General features: G+C 40.0%; 1 protein-coding gene across 1 annotated transcript in view; it reads right to left on the reverse strand.

Annotated features, from left to right (window-relative positions):
* The window catches only part of dner (delta/notch-like EGF repeat containing), a 53,287-nt gene that overhangs the window by 17,325 nt on the left and 14,165 nt on the right, over positions 1–21,797 (reverse strand). Inside the window, exons 2-4 of the mRNA XM_023399744.1 lie at positions 6,249–6,593; positions 6,052–6,149; positions 948–1,111 (exon numbers count right to left, since the gene is read on the reverse strand). Coding sequence (XP_023255512.1) covers positions 948–1,111; positions 6,052–6,149; positions 6,249–6,593 — 607 coding nt within the window. The remainder of the gene's footprint in view (positions 1–947; positions 1,112–6,051; positions 6,150–6,248; positions 6,594–21,797) is intronic.

Consider the following 21,797-nt stretch of genomic DNA (forward strand, 5'->3'; position numbering starts at 1 on the left):
CAGCCCCCCAGCACCCACTGCAGCACATGACACTGTTTTTTTGTCACACTTGTGTGAGACTCTTTCACAAAATAATACAGATGGTTTATCAGAATAAAAACTTGTTTTTTTTTTTTTTAAAAATATGCAAATATAATACTCTGACTAACAACTGCAAATATTGTGTGGTTCTCCCCAATGATGTGTCAGGTATAAACACTGTAAATACAGTTTATTTAAATTCATTAATCCTCTGATGTGTTTGGCTCAGTTGTAAATGAGCTATGTAAAGATATTGCAGAATGTTTCCTATTCAGCTTCTTAACAGTTATTGGATAACTATCAGACAAATTAAAGGATAGGAACAGAGATAATTGACAGTATCAAATTAAAAGGATAAATCTTCTCTTCTCTGTAAATTTGATCTGGTCTAAATGGGGATCTGACTGACGATGAAATAAACATTCAATATTTCTACCTCTGTGAGTATTTATTGTTACTGGTATTACTGATCAATGTGTCAATTATCGTTACCCATTAATACATTTTCCATACACTACCCAGCATTTTTGGCAGGCTCAGTTGCTGCTTTGTCTTTCAGTTTCACCAGTTACATGATGATGCCAATGAGCAAAAGCCTACATTTTTCCATTAAAAGTTTCCTTCTACAGACACTGTCTCAAAAACTGGCTCATTGACAGGTCAAACCGAGAGATCTTTATCCCATCAAGATTGCTTTCATCAAATAATCTGATCTGAACAGTCAAACCGCAATCAATTACTTTACTCACTTAATTTTGGTGCGGTGCATCATATGTGATTCACTAACATCAGTAATGTGTTAAAACCTTAAAGCATGTGGGGGTTTCTGTGGCTACAGGTCTACAGCAGTTTGATAAAGTAGAACTGATAAGAAAATATTTGTTGGAAACGGTTGTATATGCCAGAATAGGAGAATGGAGTCTTACTGAGGAAGTAGTTCTGTCCCAGGGGCAGCAAGTGGTCTGGCACCACCAGTCCATCACGGGCCTGCAGGAACCACATCGTAGTGCCGTTCAAAATGGACGAACGGAGGAAACCCTCTTCATTCAAACGCCAAAGCACTGGAGCTCCACTGGCATTCACCACCACCCTGGTGGGAGACGCAAAGTAGGGGATGGTAGGATGGAGGATGAGGAGAGGAAGAGGGAAGGACAATCAGAAAGAGAATCTAATAATTGTGGGTTTGGTTTGCAGCAATCTGGCCCTAAACGCAAGTTTATACCAAATGCAATCATCATTTCAACTGGAGTCTCAGCCACTTTTCCAGTTTTACTACAACACGCTTACAGTATTAACAGTGTAAATAATGAATGGCACCAGACTTTGGTAAGAAATACATTGAATATTAGAAACACAATCCACATTCTTCACCCGTACTCTGTAGTGAGCACTTGATTCATCATGACATCTTAAACAGTATTAAAATGTCAACAAAATCAGCTTCAGCAAGATAAATAACCTAATCCCCTATGTCAGCTTCTAATCCTGATTTTAGACTAAATAAGAAGCTCAATAAAATATCATCTATTCTCCACACATGGTCATCAGCGAAAGCTAAGCAGCCATGACGCTGACAGTCGGTGTCGCACTGACGGACACTTTGCCCCGCGTTTGAACTCAGAACTGTTGCTTAAAGGACAGTTTTCCTGTTTGTTGCTCCACTTTGGCATCATGCGAAGGTCTGGTGAGTAATAGTTGCCAGTGGTCTGACTCAGTGGGGGTTGCTTCCTGTGGAAAGACTGTGACCCTCATAAATTGTGAAATACAGCCTGTGTGGTCGCGGGGAGGGAGATATATCATTCATCAGGACCACAGACAATTTGTCCAAAAGAGAGAGAGACTGAGATGGACCAGAAAAACTGCAGGGAAGTGCAGGGAAGTATGGATGGGCACTTCAGCACTACACTGTGTTACTCAAACATGAATTATTTCACTTCACTTGCTTTCATTATTTTGTTGGAAGGTTCACACAGACATAAAATGCACTTAACTTTGTGCCAGTGAATGCATCCTGGTGACACAGTGGTCTCTGAAGACCACATCGTCCATACACTGCCATGAGGAAGCAACCAGACGCATTAAAATCCTGTCACATTGCCAGTAAGTACGTTTTTTGAGGCTACTGTTAAACCGGGGAAGAATTATAGTAAGAGTTTATTGATCCCTGCAAGAATCAATTACTTAAAAAACATGAGTGATTGGGGCAAATGTGTATGGTGATAACAACTATTAAGAGGACAAATCATTTGGACTTTTATTCCAGTCAACACTCATACACTTAAATAGAAATAGTTTTCTCTCTCTGGGTCCTCTCTGTGATGCAGGATCATGGAGCCATCTTGAGGAGGCTCATAACTTTATCTGCAAACATCTGAGCAGAGCTGCCAGGGAGCTGCGTCCTGCTCGGCAGAGTGAGAACAACGACGCAGACTGTGTTTCCTTCCAGGGACACTGGGCTCCAACAGTGGCCAGACTGCTGAGGAGAGAGCGAACACCAGAGCCGAGCTGCGTTGCCTCGCTGAGTCCTCGTGACAGACAGACAGTAGAGCAGAATGAAACCTGCAGGCCAGGGCAGTGAGAGCGACGCTGAACAGCTTGAATGAGGCTCCTCAACAATTAAATGCTTATAAGCACATCTCTAACCTCACTCCCACACCTGAAATAATCATTTTCATATTAATGAAAACAAATTTTAAAAAATGATCAATTATCCTCTCAGCCCTTGCCCCTGTGCATTTATTCTAATGACTGCTTGCATAACTAACAATAATTATCCTTACCTCCACAGTGCTTAAGAACTGCAGCTGAAAGCTCTTTAAAAGGGAAGATTAAAAATAGCAGATGCATGATGTGTTGACAGCTGACATCACACAAGTAGCAACACACTGATTTCTTATTAGAAGATAAAAGACACGCCTGATAGGCTCCACACACCTGTGTGAAACAACAAAATGATAATCAAAGAATCCGAAATCTTAACTAAAAGCCAACATTTAACATGTTTTTTTTTCTTAAAGTGATCATTCTAAAGTTTAGAGCCATAGGATAAAAAAATTCCTCCTTACTTGAGCCACTTTCAAATCTTCAGGCCTGCCAGGCACAGATTGGGATATATGAGGATATATTTTAGGTCATGTTCATGAGTGAGGGCAAGTCACAGTGTCACAAGTGGATTGACATGATGGCTGTCCTAAAATGCTGAGGTGAAGAGGGAGCTGAGCCTGAGGGTGAATCTATGAGCAGGGACTGAAATAATAAGATGGTGGACAGGCTACTCGCAGCTGAAATGAATTTTCCTTCGCAGGGTGTCTGGGCTCAGCCAGAGGGACATTATGAGCAGCTGAGATATCTGGGGACCTACTGCTATTTTAAGTTGAAATGATCTATTTGGCATTTGATATGGATAGTTCTGTAAAAAGATGGCCTTTATTGGTGAATAAATTTTTTAAATACATTAATTAAAGTTAATATAGTGGCCATTCAGTCATTATGAACACAGTTAATTATTATTTCAAATAAATTACTATCATCAAGTGATGATAAACATGTTAATATTATAAGTAATACTCATCAGTGGTGTTGATATTGTTACCTAAAATGCTGCTTGTGTCTGTTAGTTTAGCAGCTGCATGACAACCACTGTCTCCAGCCTCTTTGGGATACAAGAGCCGTATTACATTATTATCAGGCAGCCTCTCCAAACCGATGTCACGTTTGGATCATTGCTTCATTTCCAAGTGGTGCATCTGTATTTGTATGTGAGTGTCCTTCACCGCCTGTGTCTCGGCGAGCGTTCAGGTGTCGTGTATAATTATACAGTAGAAAAAACAAAGCAGCAACAGTTGATTAACTTTCAGCTCATAGCTCCCAATCTGCGATCGTGATCAGGGCCCTGAGTTGTGCCGACCATCTGTAATGAGGGGCAACATCAAGGGCATTCAATATTTACCTTGACCATTGCTTCTGCATAATTCATTGACCCTGATTTACCAAGCCATTGTAATACTGTTTATGAGCAAACACGCTCTGAAAAAGATGGAATACACAGAGTGGTCTAATACAGTGTGTGTCTTCTGTGCCAGGAGCGGGTTATGAGGAGATTCAAATGGAAGGTCATTAGTTACAAAAGCTACAAGCTGTGCTATGTTGTCAACAAAAGTTGCTGCGTGGTAAGTATGCGGATAAGATGCCGTGCAAAGTAGGTTCTATTTTAAGCGCTTCTTTATGATTATGCAGACTGTACAACATGCTTTGTTGTTATTCCCATTGATTAGGCTAACAAGCACGGCCAATCTGGTTAATTAAGGCAGTTTGTAGGTTGGGTGCAGGGAGTTTGTGTCCTTACTTAAGACCAAGCTGAAAAACACTATTTCACTAACCACGTCTCGGTGAAACTTTCATATCTGCTATATCTGTAACCACGCCTATGACCTGTGACCACACCTGTGTAAATTTTCATATCATTGCAGTAATGCTGAGTTCACATGAAAATGTTCTGCATGTAATTATGAAATTATTTAAAAAGTCAAATAATTTAAAATGTTATTTATTAAACAAACTGCTCCAAATAAAATTATTCTGAGCAGCAAAAATAGCTAATGTAGGCAGGGTTGACCATCTTGGAATAATGCATGAACTCTGCCTCGCAATTTTGGGAAGGTTTTCTCCCCATTCTACTGACATTGAGGAACTACATCCTCTGGAGGTCAACAAAAACTGCACTGCATTACTTTTTACAAGAATACTTTCCAAGGCACTGCACTCACAGGTGTTTTCACTTATTCAGTCTGTTTTCACCTCTGCACAGGTTAAAGATGAGCAGAGCTATGCTGAGAATAGGCAGTTTAAATGTAATTCAGTTTGACATGTCACAGTAGGAAAAGCACAGGTGTGAATAATAAAATGAGTGTTGGCTGAATTCCTGGGTCCTGGTGCTGTGTATGTTGCTTCTCAGTCATGACTTACTGGGAAACTTGAATAGAATGGAGCCATCGTTAATGTTATTATTTACACCTGTGTGACGAGCCGAATGTGAGTTATTATATGAGTTAAAATGAGTTATCAGGAATATCGGACGGATACCAATATCTCCACCTTGGTCAAAAGAATTACAGAAGTGTGACAACACAACACGGTAAGAGCTTCATCTGGAGGTCAACAAAAACAAAATCTTTATTTGACTTTTTATAGCAATATTAAAGACCCTGCACACTCACTTTCCACTTTTAACCATTTTCACTTATTCTGGATGGCTACACCTTTGTACAGGTTGGAGTTGGGCAGAGCAAAATCCATGACGAAATGGTAAAAACTGTATAATTGTGTAATTGGTGTCACCACAACAGGTGCAAGAAAACTGACAGGACAAGTCACAGAGATGACCATCAAGGACATACTGCAGGTTCACACCCACACAGTCCTGAGAAACAGTCTAATCAGGCACAAGCGAAAACACCTGTGTGAGTGAAACCAAGAGACGTTAAGAGACAGTAAGGATCAAATATTCACTTCAAAGGCTGTTGATACTGGTTGCTATTGGAATCTACTTATGTCGTAAGTACTGTTTATCCAAAGGAGCAAGCTGCTGACTTTTTAGAGCCACTTTTCAAGCCTATATACCCACAAGTATTTAATACTCAGAACACAGATTTTTGGTGAACAGCTCCTTTAAGGCAAGAGTAGATTACTAACAGGCCCTGTGTCAAATGCTATTTTTAATACCTGTATTATTTCAGTAGATAGTATGTTTAATCAACACGACCACAAACTTACGGTCACACAGCAAACATGTAGCAGGAGAGTATTATAAAATAGTAGCACTGGTTAGTTTCTGGATCCCTGGGCAAAATAAATTAAGTTAAGTTATACTGTAGGCAACAGAATCTTGTACAAGGCAAAGGTAGTTGGAGAAACTGGGCATAAATAGGGGCCCAGAACTACATTTTGCCCAGGGCCCCCAAGCTAGTTAATCCAGCCCGGCACTTAGAGGGCTACTAGTCAGTCATAAAAGGTACATAATGGTACTCTTACTTTACAGCCGTCTCTTCAGGCACCTCCAGAGACAGAGTCAGAGTTCCTGATGTCAGCTCACACAACTCAGGACTCACACAGTGCAAACCCTCCGTCACCTGAAACACACACACACACCAACACACAACATATGTTATCTTTGAACATTTTAAAGTTAAACCCACAGGATCTTAAATTTAGCTTGGAGGTTATCTCACCCTGTCGGCCTCCCACGGCACCACCAGCAGCCTCTGCCCAGGTTTGGGTTGCCATGGCTGCAGGGTGGGAGGTGCTGGCGTTGTGGTGGAGGGCACAGTGGTTGGCTGTTGCGGCTGAGTGGCGGCTGCGGTGGTGGAGGCGACGGGGGTAGCCAGTTCAGGAGCGGAGGGGGTAGCAGGGTCCCAGTCAGCAGCCGGCAGGTCCAATAGGATTTGATCACACTTCTCCCCCTCGTAGCCTTCAGTGCATTCACAGGTGTAGGCCGGCTCCCCCTCTTCCCCACTGTCGCTCCGGCTGCAGTTTCCATGGAGACAGGGGCTGCTGGCACACGGGTCTGTGAGAAACTGAAATAACAGAGAAAATAAATAAAAACAGAGGGAGGGAGACAGAACAAAAACATTATTATCTAACTGTGCACTGCGGTACTCTGCACAATTTTTTTTTTGTACTTTTGTCCATTTTCCCAGTGAAAACCCAGAGTGTAGAGCTGGAATTCATTTATGAGACCTTGTGAAGAGCAAGAAAATGTATGAGTAATTCAAAGTGTCACTGATCATTTTCCTCTCTCATGTTAGTCATATTATTCCTTTAGCGGCCTCTGAATCAGCTTCCTCGTTTACACTCTGCACTCTGCTCTTTTCTTTTATAACATTTTGACTCTGTGTCCCTAATCAGTTTTTGCAGGACTGCTTTTCTGCCTCACTTGCTCCATCTTTCCAGACACACACACACACACACACACACACACACACACACACACACACACACACACACACACACACACACACACACACACACCAGTATACACATGCCTGCAGATACACAGACTTGCATTTCGTCCCCAAACATGGTTTCCCGCATCATGTGACATTGTGAAAAATGTACCCTGACAGCTTCCTTCATGCTGTTTTCCTGCATCAATAATTGATCAAATTTTGAAGGAAAACATTTCAGTATGGATGTTGAAGGTGAAAGAGGACAAAGCCAAGCTTGTGTAGCTTACTGCCTGACACCATGCTGCCTCTTGCTTGGCTTTCAGAGCCTTCTTAGGCTTAAGAACGTCTATAATCCTGCTGCCTCTTATTTATGAGGCAAATTTACTGAAACAACCTCAGGTAGGCTATCTGCAGCTCCAGCTGTCCGATTTAAATGTGCTCTGATAACAGTTTTAATAAAACCAGGAGAAAAACAAAAACCCATGCTGTAGAGACGTTGAGCAGAGGGATGGAAGTGATGCTCATAGCAAATCCCTTGCCTGTGAGCATGTGAATGTAGATATGTGTGTGTGTGTGTGTGTGTGTGTGTCTGTGAGTGAGTGAGTGAGTGAGTGAGTGAGTGAGTGAGTGAGAGAGAAAGAGAAACAGTGAGAAGCAGAACAACAGGGCGTCATTAACAGTCCACTCTCTCCACGACCGAGTCACAGCTCATTAGTGTTAATCTCTCTCAGGTTTGTACTCGCCGAGCCTCTATCAAACTCTGTCTCTCTGCTCTGGAGCACAGCAATCTCAACAGCCACAGCAGGCCACACTTCGGTTCTTACACAGTCTGCTGAGTTTATCTCTAGTCAAATGGCAACAGGGATCGAGTTTATCAACCTTTAGAGAACAGCAATGTTGGCTTGTCTGGGTTAAAGGAAGCATTGGAGTCCAGCTCGTGACCTTTTTCAACTGTCGCACCAGATTTTTCTTCCATCCTAAGAGTGTCCAGACCGCACAGAATGTGCTCCGACACGAAGAGGAACACAACAGGACTCACTAACACGGCCCAGTATATCATCTAAAATCTGTATCGCAACAACTCGGCATATGATGACAATCGTTGTAACAACTTTAGGTAAACCTATGTAATTCAATCTCATACAACAGCTCTGCAACATATTCTGTGTTTAGGAAGCTTACTTATATGCTTACTGAGTGGTAGTGAGTTGTGCTGTTGTAATGGACTACATTATGCTGGAATGTGTTTCTCACAGAGCTATATACATGTCTGGTTAGATGCCATTGATTGTTGAAGCAATTCATTAAGAGATTCAGTCTCACTAATCTTCATGTGTTTGCCTAATTAGACCTCTTCTCAGGTCACTGGAGCAGTACACAAAACCTGACTGACAGTTCCTTTTCTCTCTAATTGCACCTGTTGAGGTGGGATAACCTACACTTTTATCATTCTTATTGGTTCAGTATGTTGAGATCGAGCAGCCTGTGTCACTGCTTCACAGGTGCAGAACCTAACCTATATTTTGGTGGCATTTCTATGAATTCTATATGGTATTTGTTAGTTTGGTGCTTGGTGATATTAGTGGTGAAATCTATATATTATGCCTCGATCATGTTGCTTGTTAATCTCCAGCACAAAACAGCTCATATGCCCTCGGCTCTGACAATCAATTTCCTCTAACATCTGATAATAACACACATTAGTCCCTTTATCTATATTCCCACATTGACCAACAAACAGAACAAAGAGATTCTCTGAGGCCAAATTAATTGCTTCACAAGGTGCTGTGATCTATTTGCTAATTTGGGATGGCCGCCCTGAGGAGGAAGGATCAATGCAGGCAGATGGAGGGAAACAGCAACGTTACTTAAGCCATTGGCATCATCACTTTAACCTGGTGGAGAAGATGGATGATTCTGTTTCTGGAGACATGACACACACACACACACACACACACACACACACACACACACACACACACACACACACACACACACACACACTTACTCTAACTTGCATCCATTTCCTGACTTACTCTAACCATAACCACTGACCAAAAAAACAGCTCTTCCCCAATCAAAGAAAGGTCTTTCGTCTACAACTGGACAAGCCAAGTGGTCTTCAGTTTAAATTTGCCTCCAAAGGAAGACTATGACAGACACACGCACAGACAGCACACACATATATTCTTCAAACTATGGGTGGGAGACACATTTATGCACATGCACATATTGACATGTTTTTCTGCACGTTCTGTTTTAATTGGATTGAAGGAATGAAACAAGCGTCAGTGTAAAAGCATAAAATCAGTAAAGGAAGCAAAATAGTGTGTAAATGTGAAAACTTCAGCTTTAAGTTTGTCCATTTGGAACATCATGACTTAAAAATGAAACTCAGCAAATGGATAATTTAATTTAGCAGTTTAAACTAAGCACATGACACTACATTACATCTCAGTCTCCACACAGGCAACACATCAATAATGTAAGTTAAAGATAAACTCAAATTGCTGACTATGCCTGGTGAGAATGGACTTACATGCAGGAGAGCATGAAATGCCCTTTTTTTTCATAAATGCAGCTGAAAGTCTTTTGAGTTCATTGACACCTAAAATGCTGAGCGTGAGAGATCGAGTAGCAAAGCGAACAATGCTTTTTAAATAAGCTGTTTATGTACGCACCTTACAACATGACATCCTCTGACAATCAACTAAAATGTGATGGTGTGGCAGTGTCAGATTTTTATTGAGGATTTTACTGACACCTTGACAGAAAGGAAATGTTTATACTCTGATGACGCAGCTAATAGATATGATGTGCTGTGTCAATGGACTGTAGCTTGAGAAATGAAAACAAGAAAATACATGTTTGAGTTAAAGCTGGTTTTCACTCAGTAACAGCCACTGAAATTCTGTTCCTTAGTTCCTTCAAATGGTGTGTAAAACATTCAACAACAGCTTACAATAACTTGGTTATTTGTTTAAGGGGAAATGAAGACTGTTCAATGAGAGATGGTATAGTTTAGTCAGTTTTCAGCCGGTGCACAGCATGGAGAGATACAAAAGAAAAAATAGGAAATTCATCTATAGGAAGCAAACAAATCAACATGTATGAAGAATAAAGTTTACAATAGTACATTCACAATGATTTATATTTCTTTGGGTTTTAATTAAGCTTTTCTTTAAAAAAAAAAAAAAAAAAGAAAATCTCTTACGGATTTCTTTCCAGGAAATTATTAGTAAATTATGGACCTATAAAATATATCATTTGTAAGATGACTACATTGTTTTTGCAATGGCTGTGCAATAGTGTTTAAATAATTAAAAATCATTCAGTTAAGCTCCAAAGTTAGTAATTAATGGGACAAAGAAGCTCAGATAGAAAGCCTGACAGATGAGTCCTTGAGCGAGTCATTACAGTAAGTTCCAACCAGCCCAACACATCTGAAGCTGACCTCTGACCTTTGAGAGAGTAAAGAGAATTTCTCCACATAGATTAATAATGTTATTAAGAAACTGCCGCCTAGCTTCATTATATCACTGCATCCAGGGACTGAAGTGAGTTGTATTGCAGCCTGCTGAAGTTTTAAGAGGTAAACGCAGTCGGATATTGCAGAGTAAGTAGGTGTTGATTATAAACAGAGGGAAATCATTAGAAAAGGTAATGTGCTGAGGAAAAACGAAGCAGCAGTGTGATGATTTATCTTCTACAAACTGCTGTTGCTGGATAAAGACGTGCTGCAAGCGTTACAAGAACTTTACGAGAAAAATAGTCTTGTTTTTGGCCTGAGCATGTCTGAGCAGTATGTAATCCTTCAAGTAAGGCTACAAAAAGCTCAATAGCTGAAATTATGAGATTATTTTCAGTGTGCATTGCCTGAATCTGCACAGGAAAAACAAAAATGATTCATGTGCAAGAACAGTCACAAAGGTGTGTTATGGTGGTCAGTTATTTGGAGAAGGCTGTATTGTGAATGTTAAATTGTCAATGAATCAAATATGTGGCCAAAAGTATACTGACAACAATGTCCACATACTTTTGTAAGATTTTTTGGGGTCTGTTTTCACGGTTTTGCGAATATTTTAATACTGCAATGCTAAAGCTTACAATACATACAAGACTTGTGGTTGAACGGAAGCAAATCCCTGCAAAGGAGGTGGAGAGTGTGCACATTTAACTCCAGCTGGGGACAGGTGCAATAGAAAACCGTGAAGGCGAAGGTGAAGGTGATAAATTCAACGCATGTAGAGCATTTCCTTTCCAGATCTCTTTAGCCGCAATCCAAAGTGTTGTGGAAAGCCTTCTCAGTTCAGTAGAGGATTTGGAAAGAGATGTTTCCTTTTCGTTTCAATCACTGCTTTTAGGAATTTAAGTTTAAGAACTTATTTTTAAGAACTATTGTACAGAAGAGGGTTCGGTCTGAACAGTCAGATCAGCTGCTGTGAACTTCCAACCCTGGTGGAGCTCAAGCTGTCAGCTGTTTCATAACAGCAGTTAACTGAGCACTCAATTTTACCAGTTTATCAGCCACTTACTGTTTATGGGGTGACTTTTTTGAGCGGTAGGTGATAATACTGCAGGGGTAGACTTTAATAGCCTAATCGTTCAGCTAATCACACACACACACACAAACACACACACACACACACACACACACACACACACACACACACACAATACTAGTTGGAAAGGCAGGGCTGACTCAAACCCCACACCAAAACTCAACTGAAGCATACAATTGAAGAAACATGTCAACAAAATTTTAAAGTAAGGGACTGAAAAGAGGAGCAAAATCTTCACAGCTTTCTCTGGACTTTGAAGGCCACACAATACGTTTTCTACGACGTTCTCAGCAAACTCCACTTCACACCTGCGGTCAATCACCACATCAAGCTCTCAGTGCAAGAACCTCGGCTTTCTCTCCATTCGTCGCCATACTGTCCAGTCTACAATGTGGTAGACATACTCTTGGCCACTTTCTCTTCTTGAGTAAATCTCTAGTGCTAAATTGTTGTTTTCCTCAAGCCTGTTTGTTCTCCTGTGCTCAGCAATCCAGGGCCTGCCTTCAGCCAGTCTTCCCCTGCCACACCATCTCAGCTGAAAATCTCCCCACCGTCATTCAAGATGCACCTCTAGCCGGACTCCTCCATTCCCTGCTTTCCCCTCAGCCAGTCTCCAGCCCACGCCTGCCGCCAACTTCCACACTCACCTCATCCTTTTAACATTAAACCACTTAAAACCAGCTCACCTTAGTCTGTGTCTGCCTTGGGGTCCAAACACAATTACACAAACTGTCACACTTTTCAGTATTTTGAACCTAATACATATGAGGTAGCATAACAGAGGAGGACACACATTCCCAGATATCTGCGTGCGCGCGCACACACACACACACACACACACACACACACACACACACACACACACACACACACACACACACTCTGTGTATAGTACTGTGTGCTAATTTCTTTCACGTTCCCTAGCTACTATAGCTATGGTAATGCATCTTGATCGTTATAAAAGGAGCTTTAAAACGATATCAGGCAACCTGCAGAGTGACCGTATCAGCTTCTCATGCTGTCTCACACACACTTTTCCTTAATTGTGTGCTTGTATATGTGTTGTCATGCCCCCACTGCACCTGTTCCCTGTACAAACACACACACACACACACACACACTCTCTAAGTATTTGTCCCATCATGCTGCAGAGAGACGATCTGTTTTATAATCCACTTACTTCCTAATCTGGGCTGTTTATCACCATTTTGCCTCCCTCAGTCAGGAGGACAACACCCCTTGGTGTGGAGGGAGAATACATACGGACGGCATTTGCTTAATCACTCTCTCATGAAAACACTTGCTCACAAATATGGAAAATATCTCTGCAGGATGTCAAAGAGGATAAATGTCTCTCATAAAGGTTCCTCCAAAGCTACATGTGAACGGACACAGTTTGTATCTGAACCACTGCAGTCTCTGTGATGCAGTGATGTCACAGTGCATCTGCAGTGTTGGTTGGTGAAGGTTGAACCTTGGCCGAACAATATCTGCAGACACTTCTCTTTTCTTTCTTTCTTTTTTGGATCCGAGCTGCAGCTTGTAAATGAGCAAACACTTAACAAGATTTATTTCTAAGAATAGTCTCTATTGTTCAAAGTGAAGTATTGTAGTTTGGTTGAGTATTAGGCCCATAACTCTGCTTCATAAAGATTTTTTTAGTGTTCAACCCTAGATTTTCTGTCTTTCCCTTGATAAGAACTGCTGTTTTAAATACCTGCAGATCATATATATATATATAAAATTTCTTTTTATTTGGACTACATCCAACAACTAAACTGAATGAATACATTGCACAACTGCTTTTTGGAGCACTGCTTGTACTAACACCACATATAACAATATGTTTCCTACAAAACACATCACTCATTTGCTGCTGCACTTTAGTTGTATAGAAACGTGGATATATTTAAATTCGGACCTTGGTAGTGAACCAAACAGCTGACTAACACTGCTATCCATAGAGCCATGCGTTGCTTCTTTGACTGATGTGTTATGTTGCTGCAATATTGGTAGCCAATCACAGCCTGTCCAAAAGTGGCTATTTTTTAAATTTTTCACCTGAAGTCGTTTTCATTGCCATTCTGAAGTAATAAGTTGGATTGCCTATGCTAGAAAACATCCACTCATCAAATCGCTTATGATGAAGTTTCATCATGAAACTATACAAACACTTCAGCTGAAATTTTTTGTCGATTATTCCAGATGCAATTTCATATAAATGGGTTATTGAATCAACTGAAAATCTATCAGGCAAAGAAACCTGGTGCTTTAAAGTACCAGTGTGTCAGGTTATGATAATGTGCTGCTGGAGTCTGAATATCAGCACAAACTTCATATGACGTGTCTACAAGGGTCTTATATTTCATGTTTTACTAATGAGAGATGTAGTTAAAAATTGATGCGCCTGATCTAGATCCATCTTCTTTTTAAGACTGAGTGTGTATTTGTCAAGCATTCGCTTCTTGCTGAAGTCAAGGCTAAAGAGAGAAACTGGAGCATTTCTGCATTGCATAATCTCACAGGACCAGTACAAACATCAGGAAATATAAGGCTGGAGAGAAAACACAACCCTGCAACACACATGCCATGTACCTCCCAACACACATCTATAACTACATTAGTCTCCACAGATCGATAGCTGTGAAGCACACTACATTACCACGGTGAGGGAATGACAACCAGAACTATGTGACTTTAACAGCTAGGGAATAAATACTAATTATATAATCAATCACACAGCAATTAGCTAGATGAACCAAATTAAACTTTCATATAGCCAGCAGTAATTTTTATCTCAAATGTGCAGTGCATAATGAGAACCCGCAATCCAGCTAAAACAAAATATTTAATTCATGATAGTGACAAAATAATACTTGAAAATCATCCCTCAATAGAGTAATTTCCCCCGCAGTATTCTCTCCAGTCTCCTCTCATGAGGTTTGAGCCCTGCGATGTGATCTGATTATATAAAGAGAAACAAAAAAAAAGGATCCAGAAATGAAGTAAATACATTCAGAAAACCATGATAATTGCCGCTAGTACATAATTAACCATACTAATCAAGTCAAAAATGTGCTATTGCGGAAGTATCAGATTTCATATAGCCACAGGAATGTGTGTACGATACACAACTCTTTTGAGTTTGTATATTTGTGTCCAGACAAACAGGAAGATGCACTTTCCCCTGGGATATCCCTGCTTCCTAAGTAGAATGACTCAGGGATTCAAATGCAGCCGAGCAGGCGAAGTGGACCGAATGAAGCATTAAAAAAAACAAATAAACTAAAAAGTAAGGAACCAACAGAGCAAAGAAGTGGTTCAGACAGTGGGTGATGAAGACACAAGAGCTTTCAAGATATAAATCCAGAGTGAATACAATTCTGGAGACCATACAGTCTGTCCCCAAGAAAGAAGCTGAGGGTCAAAATGTCTCACACTGTAAAGTGACTAAAATTCTGTCACAAGTACAAACTGAGTTTCATGTGTTTTTATATCAAGCTCGCATCATGATGCAAGGCTGTGTCAGACATTTCTATCCTTCCCAGCAAAGTCACAGGCCATGGCAGCAAGTAAGTCAAATTTGTCCTTCATTCATAATACAATAGACTGACTGAAAGAACTGCTGAGGAACTAGCCAAAGTGTCTAATAAAACTGAAAGACTTGATGAATCATGACCACTCTGAATATTTTAGGATGTGGCTGATGACTAGTGTTAATTTTAAGGCCTGTGAATAACACTTTTGATTAGTTTTGAACTCTGTGCTGTGGATAAAATATGAACAAATGCACTGATGGTGTCAAAATACGCATGTCTTGTATCTTAATATACTGATAACGTTTTAATTGTCATTTTCTACTTTTGCTACAAAGACTCATTTCACTATAACTCAAATAATATTTGATGTCATGAGCGTCTTGTGTGTCCAGAAATGTCACAGAACAAGCACAGTGTCTTAAACACACATAGATTAAAAAACTAAATTATGGCATTAGAAGGCAGACTAAGTCTTATTATTCCTCATAAATGGACAACTGACAAAAGTCTGACATGGGAAAAGAGCAGGATTTACATATAAAAGGGGAATATTGGGCTAAAGGATGCCTAAAGGAGAGCTTACTGTATTGTTTGTATGGAGTCACAGTCCATCAACCTGCTCAGGTATAAACACCAACACTGCTCAGTGTCAACTACAGTAGATCTCTGCTGATGCGAGGCTATTTCTGTGCTAACTCGTTAGCCACAACTACTCTCAGCTGAGGAGAAGCGGTGGCTGACTTTCTGTCAGAATCATTTGACGTTTTTCTGTCGTCTAATGGTCAAAAATCTGGTCATGTACATTTGGCATTATATCAGTCAAATCATGCGAGCTGCATTATAGTCTAGTAAAGGCTGAAAGTTTACAATTTCACAAAATGAAATATGAGCATATGTTGTTGTAATGGGATTAAATGAAGGCAGTTTGAGTGTGAGATTCCTCTGTTTGTGTTGATTGATTATTTGGTATGACAGCTCAGCATTAAGCACGGTCACCTCAGGGCAAAAACATCCATATGCATTTTGTCTTCTTCCAAATGCCCTGGTTTCGTCCCACAATCCAAAGCCATGCAGATGAATTGGAAACTAATTATCCTGTAGGTGTGAATGTGAGTGTTAAATAAGTTTGCCTCTCTACATACTAAAGTTGTGATGGACAGGAAACGAGTGAAAGATGTATTTTTGCTCAGTTCATGCTGGGATAGGCTCGGGTTCATGCTGGGATAGGCTCGGGTACACACCGCACAGAAGAAAGTGGATAGAAGTAGAAATAATTAAATGTCATGACAGATTTTTAATGTTTTGGGAACACTTTCAGAAAAAAAGCTAATAACCTGCCTGACCTTTGTCATGTCACCTGCCAACAATATCAACTCAGTAATATTCAGAGACAGGTTAATGTGGTGTTTTGAGCTTCTGCTTTAGCATTTAAGCAATATCCTGTCAGTATTCCAGGCAGACATTATTGTTGTTATGATTTATTACATCCGTCAATCAGAAAACCATTCAGCATGAAGCCCCTCATGAGCCAGCCTCATCCCTTCTGCTGTCTGCACAGACGCAGCTTAAAGACACCATTTCAGATACTCAGATGGACACTTTTTCTCATTTCTTGTCATGGTCATTCATGGAGGAGCAGATGACTGGTTGGATGTAGAAAACTTTCACTAGTCAGCTAATAACTAAATACTTTTTTGGCACCTTTTTGTCACTTTCCTTTTCCTTTAGGTCTTTTTCTGTCACAGTTGTTGAACCTAAGACTTCATTTCTGGACAATGAAAAAGAGCACAGATATCCTCATCTTCCTGTATCATGAAAACAAAACAACATTTTAATCTTTTCAGCCTGTGAATAAAACTGAATAATTGCGTTATTGTTTTTGGAGTCTGACTCATTAACATATATTAATGGAGACCCAGCAGAAACAGATCAGTAATGGTGCCTCAGTTTAAGAAGAAAGACAGTGTAAAAAAAAAACAAACAAAAAAAACAGTCCTGAGGCCTTTGGCTGTTTAGTGCAAAGCAGACAGACATGAATCAAATCATCAACTGGGAAGAGAGTGACAGCTGTCGAGAGATATAAGAGCTGAGGTGCAAACAAGGCTGATCAGATAAAAAAAACTAAAAAACTTTGAGAGACAACCAAACTACTTACATAAATAAATATGGTTAAAAGAAAAGGAACACAAAACAGAGTGACCCTCTTTGTAACAAATTAGATCATTTTAATGATTCCCTTTGGGAAACTGGGAATGGAAAAAAGAAATTTTAAAGCTATTTTTGCATTCTTTGTTGTTTTGTCAGCACGATTCGTACTATTGTAAAAAATAAAAAAGGTAGAAGAGTAAATGATTGACATGTCACATTCAGATATCCTATGGTGCTCCTTTCAGAGTTTGGACACAGTCAGTGGAAAGAGTACTCAATGTTTTGGCCCAGTTTCGTCAGTACACCAGAAGGAGCAACAGCAGCAGTTCCCATGAAAATCCAGCTCTTTAGCCTCAACACCATGAACTGTCAATACAATCACTGTGCTGCATTGATCTCCTTAGGTAAACACTCTATGTTTTCCTCTCTTCATTAATAAAGTCAGTGTCTACTCAATATCTTCACTTGTACAGTATGTAGTTCCAAGAGACTGCACTCTTCAACAACACGTTTAAGCTTGTAAGCCATTTTGGGTGTAAACATAAAGACGAATGAATGAGCATCAGCTGCCAGTCCTGCTATAGCATATGTGGGATGATTGACAAGTCTCAGACATAGGAAAAGCCTAGTGAGGCGGTGATGTCACTGACACCATAAACAACTAGTATGAGAGAATGTTTCTGGAAGTTAAAGCTAAACTTAAAGCTGCACTAATCTAATGTTTTCATAGTAACAATGGATTTCATATGAGAGTCATTCATAGTGACAAACCCACCAAGTATTATCAACCTACTGCTGCTCTATCAGCTTATGATTTTTAGCCCAAACTGTGCAACACAACTCCAAATGAAAACTAATGTTTCTCCATGTCTGCTGGATGTGTAAGGCAACTGTTTGCTAAAACGGCCATCATAGCAACTTAATAAGAGATAATATGTCAAGGTTGTGTTTTCAGCTTATTCTAATGGCCAAAAAAATCATAAAATGCAACTTTAAATCCGCATCAACTTTTCACCTTGAAGTTGAAATGGCAAACTTGTTGCCTATTTACACATAGGAGCAACATTTACATTCATTTGGAGGCACCTGGCCACTTGATAAATGTAAGTCAAAATATTCTCTGTCTTTTTGCACTGTTTTGGTCTCCACCAACTCCTGAGGAAAATGTCTGACTTCAAGGCTGCTAAATGCTCCACTATATTCAACCGCTTCATGATAACTTTTTTCATCTGTCTGGGTTTTTCAGATCCTTTTCACTGAAAGCAGACTCATAAAAACACATTATTATTATCAGACCAGCCTTGGGGGCGTGCAGCAGGAGAAAGATGGATTACATTCATTCACTCACTCTTAACACCTGTCTAGTGAAACAACTAAACAGCTTTGCTCAAGGGTACTTAATGCAAACATTAACTGCTTCTAGAGGAAGACCCCAAAAATAGATTTTCCAGTTAACATTTGTAATGTCAAATCCAAGACTAATCCAATAAAGCACCATGGGAAGCATCTCAATGTACATACTACACCACTGCTACAACAGAAAACATAGAAAGACACAATACATATTCATAATCATCATTTCAATGGGAAAAAATACACAAAAAACTGTACTTGCTCCCAGTGCACACAGTAGGCCTACATTTTCCAAAATCATATCCCAAATCATTGTGGGATAAAGACAATCTGCAGCCATCTGCTCCATATTCATCCAAGTTGTTGTACCATCCAGTAACACAGGACGATGTTTGTGTTGTGGCCAGAAAGCGCGTTTTGTGTCAGCGAGCCTCTAATGTTATCTATTTCTGCACATCAAAGCGTCTACCATCCCTCCCTCTCTCTCAAACTTCCCCATCACTTCCTGGCCCAGTGGCTTCAAAGAGGAATTCCTCTTTCAAAATTTGGATCCATGAAACCTACATAAACATGGCCGGGCACCTTGATAAATTTCAATCATGCCTCGATGCATAAAGAGATGTAAATAGAGGAGCAGAGGGAAGATAGTGAGGGGAAACATGCTAATGAGATGAAATGTCCCTTCATGCTCGTAATTTGCTGTCCAAATGATATATTTTACATCACAACATACCTTTTTTTTTTAAGTATTTTTTGTCTATTCTGCTCTTCTGTTTATACACATCTTTAATTTTTGTTGTCATATAGGAGTTTCATATTTTTTTCACAAAATCTGTCACCCGAAAGCAAACACACATGAGGAGGACACTAACTTCGCTTTCATCAAACAAATGACATTAAATAACCTGCCATGACTGCCCGACATCATCACTCAAAACACAATTACCTCTCAACTCTGGCAAATGCCAAAATAGACAGAGAGATAGAGGGGGGCTGATGCAAGAAATGAGACCAAGCAGAGGAGGAGGAGGAGGAGGAGGAGGAGAGGAGTAAGGAGAATACTAAGTGAGAGGAGAATGATTTAAGAGAGGAGGTGCTGCAAGGCTCTATTTATACCTATCCAAGAAGAGCTGGGGCTGCAGGGGACATGGGCGTCTCTTCTTGAGGGCTGGGACACAGTTGTCTATCTTCTCATTTTGCCAGACAGGGACTAAAATGGATCAGGAGCTCTCAGGCTCTTTGTGAATTTATCAAAAGCTGCTTCTGCAGCAGATGCATTGACAGATAGAGGGTTTTTGTTTGGTATTGCATTTCCCATATGCAGCTCTTCCACATCACAATGACAGCTAGTCTGTCTGCTTGATAGATAATTACTCTAGTGAGGACACTTCACAACACTACCGTTATTCTTGATTAGCTCTGACTTTAACATCAGTTCTGCGTCAGCGCTAGGACTACAGTATTTTAGCTGTCACAACTAGAACAGCCAACGACACTTGACATATAGGCGCTTTTGTGCAGAGTGGAAAAATTTCATCCATTTTATTCCTCCTCAAATTTTCAGCTAGCTGCACACATGACATCCACAACATTCACATGAAAAATTTGTCATTTGCAGTCAATCACAGCCCCTGACAAAGACTTACAGCTGCTCTTTCTGGCTGCTGACTTTTCTTCTACATTGTAGTTCATGATTTAAACATATGAGTGAGTTAACTGAATCCAAAAATTAGACTTTGGACCAGTGACTGAAAAGATTAAAGTCTTGTTATTGCTGTAAAAAAGTATCTGGCGTTATCTTCCTGTGCAACTATAGCAGAAAGAAATTGGAGAAACAGACAAGAAGACCTTTAAATAGGATTTAAAAGAGCAAAATAAAATAGAAGATAAAAAATAAGCTAAAATAGAATAAAACAGATTAAACAGGATAATAAAAATTACAGTACAGTTAAAGGATTACAAGATATGAGTAAATTGTCCCATGTTTAATTTAATGAAATGCAGTGGCAAAGAGACCAATCTTAATCCCTGATTTAAAAGCTGAGAGTTGGAGCAGACCTCAACATATCTGGGAGTTTGTTCTAGCTATGTGGTGCATAAAAACTGAATGCTGCTTCTCGATGTCTAGCTCTGACTCTGGCAATGGCAATCAGATCTGTCGGAAACAACTTGAGAGGTCTGGATGCTTCATAACAGAGCAGCAGATCAGAAATGTATTGTGCCCCTGAACCATTCAATGCTTATATAAGAAATACAATTTCAAAATCAGTTCGTTTGACAAACAAGACACCAGTGTAAAGATTTGAGAGCTGAACTGTGTGTTCAGAATGTGTCCAGTTTCTTGGTCTTTGTGAGGACTCTAGTGGTGTTCTGAATGAGCTGCAGCTGTCTAGTCTACTTTTTAGAGAGACCCATAAACACAGCGTTCCAGTAATCGAGGCTATTGAAGATAAACACATGGATAAGTTTTTCCTAAATCTTGCTGAGGCATAAGTCCTATTTTTTAGGCCTCTATAACACTTGAAGACCTCACAGTTTGACACAATGCCTCGCTTTAGCTTCTATTATGCCTGACAGTGTCTAGATGGAGCTATGTCTGTTCTCTGTAGCTAGGGTAACCAAGGTCTTATAGATAGTAATGTATGGGGAAGCATAACTTAGACATAACAATAGTTAGATAAGGACATGTGTCATCTGGGTTACATATGCTGCTGGACAAGACATCTTCAGAAATTGGGGTTGGCACAGATGGTGAACTAATTTCCTTGTCGCATGACCAGGAGGCACATACAGGAAAGTAAAATGCTCAATTTTAAGTCACGTGCACAAAAGCAGCCGTGGTCACATGTTGCACAGCACATCTACACCAAGATTTCTGGCCTGGTTTGTGGTGTTAAACATTAGTGACTGAAGCTGAGCACAGATTTTTAATCGTTATTCTTTGGGTGCGAAAACACATACACAGTCACCTGGTGGTATTGTTATATAAATCTGTGTCTCCTCAGTATATCTATGGTAAGATATTTAGTTGTCTTCTATAATCTGAGTCAGTGGAAACATGTAGTTTTTTAACGGAGGAGGCCCAATAATGGAGTCTTGGGGAACACCATGTTATTTTTGTACGCTCAGATGTGTAATTGCTGATCATTACAAACTAGTCCTTGTCCTTGAAATACGATTCAAACCATCACTAAACCCACGGCTGCAAAACATTAAAACAGATTGTGGAT

Source organism: Seriola lalandi, unplaced genomic scaffold (assembly GCF_002814215.2).
Source record: "Seriola lalandi dorsalis isolate HSWRI2012SDOR001 ecotype SW California unplaced genomic scaffold, Sedor1 jcf7180002052117, whole genome shotgun sequence".
In the NCBI taxonomy this organism is placed as follows: Eukaryota; Metazoa; Chordata; class Actinopteri; order Carangiformes; family Carangidae; genus Seriola; species Seriola lalandi.